This window comes from Eleginops maclovinus, chromosome 5 (assembly GCF_036324505.1).
Source record: "Eleginops maclovinus isolate JMC-PN-2008 ecotype Puerto Natales chromosome 5, JC_Emac_rtc_rv5, whole genome shotgun sequence".
In the NCBI taxonomy this organism is placed as follows: domain Eukaryota; kingdom Metazoa; phylum Chordata; class Actinopteri; order Perciformes; family Eleginopidae; genus Eleginops; species Eleginops maclovinus.
In genome coordinates, this window is record NC_086353.1 from 22,942,266 (window position 1) to 22,953,562 (window position 11,297).

General features: G+C 38.2%; 1 protein-coding gene across 2 annotated transcripts; it reads left to right on the forward strand.

Moving 5' to 3' along the window:
• The first annotated feature begins 401 nt into the window (after positions 1 to 401).
• Positions 402 to 10,365, forward strand: pld5 (phospholipase D family member 5). 2 transcript variants are annotated; one of them, XM_063884316.1, is made up of 10 exons: positions 402 to 677; positions 3,049 to 3,185; positions 3,924 to 4,107; positions 4,591 to 4,699; positions 5,126 to 5,253; positions 6,945 to 7,142; positions 7,827 to 7,999; positions 8,116 to 8,281; positions 8,689 to 8,779; positions 9,099 to 10,365. In XM_063884316.1, the coding sequence occupies exons 1-10, from the start codon at positions 630 to 632 to the stop codon at positions 9,359 to 9,361; spliced, it is 1,497 nt and encodes a 498-aa protein (XP_063740386.1). In that variant the 5' UTR covers positions 402 to 629; the 3' UTR covers positions 9,362 to 10,365. The 2 variants fall into 2 exon arrangements, with proteins under 2 accessions (XP_063740386.1, XP_063740387.1); XM_063884317.1 differs by having other exon boundaries at positions 7,827 to 7,978.
• The last annotated feature ends 932 nt before the right edge of the window (positions 10,366 to 11,297 follow it).

Sequence of the window (11,297 nt, forward strand, 5' to 3'; positions counted from 1 at the left end):
TTGAAATTATTAATGGGAGATATAGGGCATTTTAAATCATTGTGTCTGAGCAGTACAGTGTGCAGGACTGTGTGTGCGTGTGTGTATGTTCGACCCTCCTAATGAGTTCAGAACAATTGGAGAGTTTTGCTGCAGCTGTCACACTCTGTGGATCACCAATGGCATGTTTCAGCATCCCTCCCCTCTAACCTAAGCAAGTCCAACTGCTTTCTGCCAAATGAGTTTGGTTCACAAGGCAGATGAAAGAGGAAGATAAAGAGGGGAGAGGAAGAAGAGAGAGGAATCGAGGTATGGGAGAAGGAAGAGGGAGGGGGTTGCTGGGGCTCTGAGCTACAGCTCTGTATTGGACGTTTGAACGAGAGGGGTTGGGTCTTTCTCCATCTCTCTCACCACCTCCTCTGAGAAGCAGAGAATGAGCAGCATACACACAGCTAGAGGCTGAAAAAACATGTCAAGACACGGGACGGACCCACACATTGCTTCCAGGACAGTGAGGAACCAGCAGGATGAGGACGGCAGCAAAGAGTGAAGACATCGGAGCGGGACAGGCTGAGGGGAGGGTGATGAAGACGGAGAGACAGACTCACACAGACTGAGCTGCAGTTTCCCCACCTGTCAGAGAAGTTTGAATGAGTGCCGCTCTCATGGCGGGACCGACCCCCCAGGAGCCCTTAAAGGTGATTATTACAACACTCTGCATCTTTTTAATTTGCGATATTATTCTCACCTTGCTTTTGAGGGCATTTTAGTGCATGTTTGCCCGAGGCTTTTCTTGTTAGCTTCCATTACATTATTCAATTATTCATTTGTTCTTCAATCATTCAGTGGAATCACACATGTATAAAATGATTATAAGGCTGCAAGGAATCATTTCTTTTTTTTGCAATAATGGTCTGTAAAACGCCAGAAAATCGTATGTCCCAATTTCCCAAAGAAGCTCTCTTCAGATTAATCATAGATATTCAATGCACAATGATATAAAATTAAATTGATAAATGTCTTAGTTTGTTCAATTGATTATTAAAATTGTGGCCAATTATGTTTAATTAAGCCTTGCGCTATTAAATCACATTGAAAAAAATGACTGTCCCAAAATCACAGAGCCCAAGGGGTTGCCTCAAATTTGCTTAATTTTTCCAAACAATGTTAGGTACCAAGAAAAAGAAGAAAATTGCACACATTTTGGAAGGTGAAACTGGCCATTCACTTAATGATTTAGTCTATAATAAGCCAGAGGGTTCATCCCTATTTCTGAATCCTGGTTCAAAACCCAAAGACATTCAAATGAATGCAAAAATAAAACTAAGAAAAGAGATGCTGAAATGTGCTCATATTTGCTTTTCTGCTCGATAAATGACTCACTCATTTGTATTGACATTAAAAGTGTGAACAATGATTCATCAGTCATTACCATGATCAAGCCTATGTAAAATGTCAGGGGAAAAAAGCCCAAATGACTTGTTTTATTCAAACATTGTTACAAAACCCAGACATTAGCACGAAATAAAACAGTAAAAAGAGAACATTCACACATTTGATTGTGCCTTTAATAATGATCATTTTCAATTTTGTTCCAAATGACAAACTAGTAATTGAATAATTGAAAACCATGTCGGCTCTTAACTCAAAGGCAACCATGTAGGGTTATTTTAACGTCTCTGATAACAGCTGTGACAACCCATTGTGGGTGTTTTATGTAGTGAATGAATTATGGTAACTCATTGCATCAGCTTTAAGTCGACTGACCTGTCTCACTGTGTCAGTCTCGTTCTGTATCATGAGGCTTTACTGCCAAGCAGCCAAACACGGTCCTTGACTCTGTTAAATGTGATGAAGAGCTCCTGGTCTCAGTGGACAGCAGAGGGAATATGAGGTGCATCCAACTGACATCAGTCTGTCAGCATCACACTGAGAGAGACAGTGGGGAGAAAAGTAGGAAATGAAGTTGACAAACATCCTCCAACCCCTATCTTTTCCCTGAGTTCCTGCTGAATTGTGTTTTTATTTTGTTTCATAATCAGATTTATACAAAAAAAGTAGTAGCTGGGGAGTCATCTTTCTGTAAAAGTCTACTGCCTACACTACCAAAGTTGTTCGTTTGATTGATCGAAAACAACAAAAGAGAATACGTAATGTGATGTGATGACAGCCCGTGAAACCGACACCGCAAATGAGAGGCTAAAAATCTGTCGTAGTAAGCAAAACAGAAATGCCTTACCGCACTTTTAAAAAAGTGGAAATGAAGACTCCTCGGGCTGGATCTGGGCAATAAGGCTGCTGCCTCATAACCCTACCGACTGTCACTCCTACCTTATTAAAATCAGTATGTACCATGTACTTCCACACACATGTACACTAATATAGCTTTTAATATTGCTTGTCATAAATGTTACATAAAGTGTATCTCTGCTGGCACCGAGGTAATAAAATCCCCTTCAGCTGGGGATTCGCTTCAACAACAAAGCAGACAGTAAAAAGAAAAGTATTTATTTATATATATATTCCTTATATTTGGGCTTTGGTGTGTATCAATTTGCCTTCAGCTGGAGAGCGTTCCACTTCACTTGTCCTCTGCCCCGTGGCATAAAGTGAGATTTGTGAAGCTTGGGGTGGTTTTTTGCTCCAGAGCTTAGAAATCCCTCTGCAGCCTCGCTGTCAAATCGAGAGCTTCTTCACTCAGAAGAAGACATGTAGTTGTTGTTGTATTGATTGTGAATCCGAACCTCTGATCAATGATATTGAATGAGGACATTAGCATTTAATGGCAGATCATTTGCCTTTTGTACACCACCCAAAAATAACTGCCTTGTCAATGTCTTCACTGGTAGTTGTTAACCTGCTGTATAATAAGTGAGAGTAAGAGCTGAGATCAGCATGCATTCATTAAAGGGACAGTCTACAAAAAATAAAAAAATAAAAATGGTTTCCTCTTACCTCTAACGCTATTTTAATCTCAAATTGTTTTGGTGTGAGTAGCCGATTGTCGCCCTACAGATGTCCCTTTAAGCCTGACTTTATCTCAATATTTGTGTCTAACTTGTGTTCCAGACCCAGCAGAAGTGCATTGCCATCTTTGCTCTCCTTTGCTGCTTCGCTGTGCTGGTGGTGCTAATCTTCTCATCGGTGGACATTTGGGGGGACGATGAGGACGGTATCACAGAGGAAAACTGCAGCCGTGACTGCCGGTAAGATGCTCTGCAAGTCTGAAATAATAACATAACAAGGCATGTAAAAAATAAGGTATGCCAATCAAGTATCCTGTAAAAAAAATCCATGAACTATTGCCAAAAATGTGCGCTAATATATATTTATTACATTACAAAGTCATTCTGATACCTTAACAAAACCTGATGCCTACATTACTCACACAGCATTTTGACTACACAATATGTGGTCAAAGATACGCATTTGCTATCCGGTGACACAGTAACCTCTGAAATATTGCCCTGCTGACTGTTTTCGATCCTGGCCTGACTCTGACTAAAGCAGCATTACTGGGGTCAATTTATCAGATTTCATGTAGTTTCCTTTAGAGACACAGAGGGCTTTGCAACTTTATTCAAATATGCAGTAGTAAAGACTTGCCTGAGGATGCAAAATACATTTTATTTTCGACTAAAATGTAAGATTTATTGTGTAATTTCGTGTTTAATGTGCTGTCGAATCTTGTTTCTTGTCTTTTGTAATATCATGTTGTGTAAGATGCTATCGTTTTATAATCTATAAATCTCGTTGCATTGAATCTTACCTGATCTGTTTTGCGTGGTGTTTGGCATCGTGCTTTATTGCATCATGTATTGCTGTGTTGTATTTTTTCCTCTTGTCTTGAATTGTATCATAGTATTATCAAGGACACCTAAACACACTTTGTGAAGATCCGCCTTAAGTTTTCCAGAAACTCAGGAAGCGTGTGTTACTTTCAGGATCGTGCTTGTGGAAAATATTCCGGACGACCTCTCTCTCCCCTTGGATGGCGGACCCCACCTCCCTCTCTCTGTTGGCTTTCATACTTTGTTGGACCAGGCGAAGCACTCAGTTGAGGTGGTGTCTCCGGTCTGGGCCTTAAACCCCTGGGACCTGGAAACAACGCCAAGCAATGGCAAACAGGTACAAAATCATTCAGATTCAGAATCAGATGACTTTATTGTCCATTCAATTTATAAACTAACCCAAATCAAAGCAATAGTAGACAAACAATACGCCAACAAATGACATCTATTATTTGAAAGTGACTTAGTGGCAGTCATAACAAAAGTGCTAAGGGGATTGTTCTTCCACTGGCATGATAGCATGATGCTCAGTAGTCCTGACAATAAACAAATGAATATACATTAAAATCCATTGATGGTGTTGGTAATGGTCTTGCTTGTGGAATGTCCTACGAAGCATGGTTGGTATATATTCCCCTACATTCCTGCAAATCATGAACCAACTGCAGGTGTTTTGTAAGAGGAAATGCCATTATTTTTTACAGTATATCTGTATGTAGCCTTTAATGAGCTAGTCCAGGAGATTTGTCATTACGGGCCATCCACAAATGCCCCTTTAATGCTCCACTACAGTAACACAGAACATCCCTGTCTTCCTCAGGGTCAGCTGCTGTTCCAGAGACTGCTCAGCCTGAAATCTCATGGGGTAAAACTGAAGATTGCCAGCAGTCTGACTAACTCTGCTGAACTGAAGACCTTGGCAGCACACAGTGAGAGGCTGTCATATTTTTCATCTCGTAACAGCTATTTGTAATGCTACTGTAGCTTCAAGAATGAAGATTTATTGCATCTAAGAACCCCGCTGACAGCATGAGCAGTGCACAAACGTACTGTTTTTATTTGATTTTGGTAGTTTTTTTACAGCGTTCGGCCCCATCCATAGCTTTACACAGCAAGGGTTAGGGGTAGGGTTAGGGGTCATGTGGGCCAAACTTGACAATGAAGTTTAAAAAATCCTGAATGTGCAAATGTACCTGGGTGGTTTTCTATCAAAGCCTTTGCCTCTCATCCTTCCTGCCTGCTTTGTGAGAGTCCAAGGCCAATTGGCACATTTCCATGTCTTCTCTATCTCATTTATTCCAACTCTCACAGTGTACCACCACTCTTCCTCTGTCTCTCTGTTTTGCTTCGTCTAGATGCAGAGGTTCATTTTGTGAACATGACTGCTTTTACCAGAGGAAGACTCCATTCGTCATTCTGGATAGTGGATCGGAAGCACATTTACATCGGGAGCGCCGATATGGATTGGAGGTCACTCTCCAAGGTAACAACAAACATGGACAGCATGAGCGCAGGGTAAAATCAGACTCAAGATAAACGAGCCTCTGCAGTTAGGTGAGGCCAGATTTGTACATTCTGGAGTCCAAACGGTTAACAGTAGATTTAGTCTCTAAGAAATAAGAGCTGTACAAAATGTAATTAACCGATAACATACGGACCTCACAGGGACTTAAAACATAACACTGAGTTTGAATTAGTTTCACTCTACACCTGAAACTTTTCATGCAATTACTCCAGCAACCTTAAATGGGCTTCAGGGGTGATTTATTAAGATTGCTGTCTGAGGCGGGCCAGAAAGACAAGTAGCATTCCCCTTTGCATTAAGCATGTAATTGCAATAGGGGAGGAACCAGGAAACATTAGCATACTATTACTTAAAGTGATTACCTGGCACTTTTCATGCTTCAAAGTGGGCTGCAGGTAGAACTACAGTTTGGCATAGTTCACTAAGGAGCCAAAGGGAAGAAATGGAAATATATATTAATGTATAGTGTGGAAACACACAAAAAATGAACGAGGGCAGTAAAGGAAAAAAGAGAACTCACTATAGGAGAATACATTGAAAGCTCTGTATGCATCCTTCTGGGTCACACACCAAAATAGATTACACAAAAAACAGTTGACTGCTGTCTGACTAATGACCAGGCGAGAACATATTTAGAACAACAGACTCTTGTTTGCTATTTCAGCCATGCTCTGGTCCACACTGAAATACCTTAATTGGATGATTTGCTACTACATTTTGCAACCATTCTTCCCAGAGGACAAGTCCAACTCCCTTTTGCTCTAGCGCCACCATGAACTTAAGATGTTATGGTTTTAAGTGAAAGTCTTGACAACTATTAAATGGACTGTCATTGAATTTGATACACACGTACTTACTTTGGTTTATGACAAAAAATCTGCAGACTAGTGGCATTCCCTTCAATGTCAGCTATTAAAACGATCATCTAGAATATTCAATAATTACTGTTTTCCTCATACCTCTAACTAAGTAGATGTCTAAGGGCTAAAATAAATTAATATATTAATTACAGAAGAATGTGGGTTCATTTCTAAAAGAAGATTATTGTTGAAAATGTACCACAAAAAAGGGTGGATAATATCTGACCTTACACTGGTACATTCACCCAAAAAAACTCACAAATGTTCAAATAAAAGACTTAATTGTTCCCTTGGATACAATTCTCAATAAACAAAGAACAAATGGTTGTAAATTGGCTTTTTTCTTTTGTTGCTTCACTTTGCAAGGTTGGATCAACATAAAAAAATCTTGAAATCTGAACTTTTGTCACAGGATGGACAAAAGCCCGAAGGTAGAATGTATTATAATAACTCTGTGGCTAAAACCTGATAAACGCGGTATATGGGAATTGTCATTATGAGTATCTTAGCACACTTATGTTAGCATTGAGCACCAGGGTGCTTAGCCTCACAGCATGCCGTCATCCTATTATAATCTAACTATACGATGGACACTATTAGATAATCATATCACCTCACACAGTAAGTCTTACTGTTCTAACTCTGAAATCAGCCTCACATTTGCCTTTTACCTAACTTTACTTCCTGACTCATATTGTAAAAGCTATCTGTCCAGTGAGCACTCTACTCAGACTGCAACTTTTCTGCTGCATCACCTCTTCTTCTGTGCTCCTCTCTGACGCCCCGCAGAGGAAAGAACTGGGGGTGGTGGTGTATAACTGCAGCTGTCTGGCTCTGGACCTCCACCGAGTCTTTTCCTTTTACTGGCAGCTCCACGAGAGGGACTACATCCCCTCCATCTGGTCGAAGAGAGTTACAGCCATCTACGGGAGGCATGACGCCCTGGAGCTACAACTCAACGCCACTGAGGCTGCTGCTTATGTGTCTGTGAGGAACAACTAAGCAGTAGTTACAGCATGTTAACACATAAACTGACTCCATTCAAAATTCATGAACCACAGCTTGGAAATTGTCTGTTTTATATTCCTCTTAAGGCCCCTATTTCCTGACTGTGGACGAGTTGGTGGACGTCTTTATTAAAGTTTCATTAGCAATTAATAACAGACCTACACAGGTGTGATTAATCATGTCAATATCACACTGAGGAGCATCTCGGGTCTGAATATCTCAGTACCTCAGCCTAATTTGACAGTAATGAATCTTGTTACCCTCTAAGCGACAACATGCTTATCAGCTGCATTCAGGACATTCATCATCCTGTAGGAAGTGATGGAGCCATGCTGTTACAAGCTGCTGCAACTCCAACCTGCTCTTGTGCCTGATGTCCTGATTCATGGTTCGAGAAATGTGCCTAGTTGTTTTTCTTGCCCTTTACTTTGTCAAAATGTTACACTGAATTTGACATTTTGGATATTCACAAACCCTAATTAAGTTGACCTCATCAACGTAACATTTTCCACCGGGATTTAAAGGAAAAGTTACGGTTGTCAATTTTTGTTTGTGGATAGTGGAATAACTGAATGCCAAAAGTTCTAGAAATCCTTTATTCTGACCTTTCAGTTCTTCGCTTTTACTCAATTCTTATTAAATCTGGGCTTGTGGTTCCTGCAGACCTCGCCTGAACTCTTCTGTGCTAAAGATCGCACCAGGGATGTAGACGCCATCCATCAAGTCATCCAAAATGCAAAGACATTTATCTTCATATCTGTGACGGACTACCTCCCTCTTGTGAGCAGGAGTTTCAGAGGAACCTCAATCACGAGGTACGTCAGAATTCCTAAAAGGTTTGAGTTTCAAACTTAGTTTCCTTTGACGGATATATTTTATTATTGTTTAGATGTAATCAGATCTTGTATTTACATTGTAAAACGGTGTCTGATTACAATGGTTGCATCAATAGGTACTGGTCGTCTATTGATGAGGTCATCAGAGAAGCCGTAGTACTTAGAGGAGTCAGAGTTCGCCTGCTGATAAGCTTCTGGAAGAAGACTCATCCGCTCACCTTTAACTTTGTCAGCTCCCTCAAGTCGCTATGCATGCAGCTGCAAAACTGTTCATTAGAGGTGGTACGTCAACTAAAATAATTATTCCAAAATGTGTTCCATGAAAGCTGTTGTTTAGTATCTGCACTGAACTTATAGACATTTCATCTATGGAAGCCCAAAGAACAAAAATTATTGTGACGTAAATAGTAAATAGTATCTTTTGGGTTTTAGACTTAAGATCAGGTGAAAAAGGTGGAAGTCTGTCGTTTTCATTGACATATTTTTCCATCTCTCGCACCCCTATGATCCAGGATGATCTTTCAAAGTTTGACTATAAAAGTGTTTGTTGTAATACTCAATCCTGGCAAAATTAGGTTGTTGTCTCAGGAGCAAACACTATTTAAAAAACGTTACATTAGTTATTTTTTCTCAATTGCCTCTCAAGGTTTCCATACTTTAAACTAATTTTGTTAAATGCATTATTGCAGCGTTTTTTTAGTAACAAAGAGCAAGAGGACGATATTCAACATGGACTCAACCACAACAAATACATGGTGACAGACAATGCTGTATACATTGGTAGGAGATATTTAAATTGTTTTTGTTTGTTATTCTTGTCTGTTAACAGGATTAAAGTAACAACTAACGTTCACATTTTATTTGTTATTTAGTTTTCTTGTTTTTATACTATATGCTATTACAAATTGTGTGGTTCTTTTCTTTAAACAAGGGCTATTGTTTATTTTTCAATTGTTTACTTTTTCTTAAATGTTTGCTAACTAACACTGAGTCACGCAAGAAGCATACTGTATATAAATGTGTAGATGCACGAAAAAAGCAGAGTAGCTTTCTACAGTTTAAAGTCTTTTTTCCTTGACATAATACCTTTTATCCACAGGTAACCATGACTGGGTTGGGAGTGACCTCGCCATTAACACAGGAGTTGGGCTGGTTGTCAAGATGAAAAATAGTCTTGAAGACAGAGGAGCGACAATCCTAGAACAACTCAAGGCTGCTTTTGAGAGAGACTGGAAGTCCCGATATGCTAAGAACCTACAAGGAAACAAAGACCAACAGGGCAAATACAGAAACATCAAACAAGGGGAAATGCATATGGAGTCTAAGGAGGAAAACAATTGGAACAACCCTTTATCTTTATAAGCGCAGAATGTCTTTCTGTATCCTTAAAAGTCTTAAGGCTGAATACTCTAAAAACATATACACAATTAGAGAAAGTGAGTTACATTCTTAGACTTGACTTGAGTTTACAACTGTATTTTGATAATAGAAAGTACAGTAGATAATGGAAGTACTGAGAGGCAACTATATAACTAAATTCTGATAGTAAATCAATAATATATGTTTTTCTCTCCTTGGCATGCCATTGGCAATTGCATTTTATCTGCAGTGTTTCTTGTAATACTCATTTTAGCCACGAGAGGCCACTATGCACCACTAGCCCATATTTAAAATATGTCTAAAATAATTGATAGCATTTAATTTTATCCAAAACATATACAGAAGGGAAATGTAATATAATGTATTGGTTTGCCTACACACAATATATGTGCCTTGAGTGCGTGGAGAACAATATGCTCACTGCGAAAATAATTAATGCTTTTCCCTATGAAAAAGAAACCAAAATGTCACCTGGCAAAACTTTTTTTACTTGAAAAAAATAACTTGATATGATGTTTTCTCCTCCTGCCACAAACAATATTGAAAACAATAAATATTGAACTTCATCACTAGATTTTTCTTTTTCTCATACGCCTCTCAGGGCTTCCGTAGTCCCTCAAGACAATGTTGAGGTTATAATTTGACTCACTACTAGTTACAGAAATAATATCTATCTAGTTGACTGTTATATGAGCATGACATGCTGCATGGATATTAAAAGCAATATTTCAAATTCAAACAATTTACTACTACAAACAATATGCTGATTATAAAATCAATATGCTCAGTGTTAAACATATTTTCAAATCAAAAAACATATCCCATAAACCTCATCGAAACAAATCACATTTAGTAGTTAATGATGATGCATTATTTTTTGTTGATTTTCGTTTTTATTTGTATTTTATACACTTTTTAATAATTTAATGCTGTATTACCATCAATTGTAGAAAATCTTGAATGTATACATATATGCAGTAGATTTACAGCGGTGGCTAAAGCTGTTGATCATTTCATTGATTATTATCACCTGACCTAATAAAATGTATCTTTTTTATAATTGTTGTTGTGTTCATTACAGCGTCATGTGGGAAACAGTGTTGCCAACAGTTATATTGTAAACACATTCCCACAAAAACAAGATCATATGCTTCTCGCCAGATAATGTTAAGACTTTTACGGCCGAGTTTCTTGTTGAAAACAACGTTATGAGCAGTGACTCATTAAGTGCTGCTCAACCATTATTTATGTTTTCCTTTTATCAAAGCCACTAACAAGCTGTAGGTTGGTTCCCCTTTGTCATGCAAATTGCAAGTGAAGGAAATGTAAATATGAAACATAATGAGGACTCATTCCTCTTGTTGGATTTAAATAAAGGCTTCACCATTTTAATGTAATTGGAAATAAATGCAAGAAGGAGGCATGCATGTTTAACAGGGTTAGTGTTTATTATGTACTCTTCTCAAACTGCATATTTCAAATATATTATATTGTTCAAAGTTAAAGTCACCTGTTCATAAAACAGGGTAACTTAGTATGTCCAAGAAAACACTCTATAACATTACAAATAGTCTAAAAAATAAATTGAGTTTAATTTGTCTCTTTTACTTTTTTAGTTAAAACAAAGATGATTATAGATTTAGCATGCCGTTTTGTCACTGCCCATTTCCTTTTACATGAAATCACTTGATGTGTATTCACAGATATGAAACGAATTATATAAAAGACACAGGTTAACATTTTTAAATTAGTATCAAACGTAAGTACACCAAAAAGAGAAAAGAAAGACGCACTTCAAAATCTAAGAAATAAAATTTAAAAATAGGATTATTGAAAAAAGTAAATAAAAAGAGACATGAATTCATTATAAATCTAAAAGTAGGATGCAACAATAGATTCCTTATCCTACACCTCTCCT

Bases quoted from the DNA above. Each gene is read 5' to 3' on its own strand.
- pld5 (XM_063884316.1), top strand. From the start codon at position 630: ATGAGTGCCGCTCTCATGGCGGGACCGACCCCCCAGGAGCCCTTAAAG. The intron at 8,000-8,115 runs GTTTGAGTTTCA...TTGCATCAATAG, and splicing joins TACGTCAGAATTCCTAAAAG to GTACTGGTCGTCTATTGATG. The intron at 8,282-8,688 runs GTACGTCAACTA...GCATTATTGCAG, and splicing joins AAAACTGTTCATTAGAGGTG to CGTTTTTTTAGTAACAAAGA.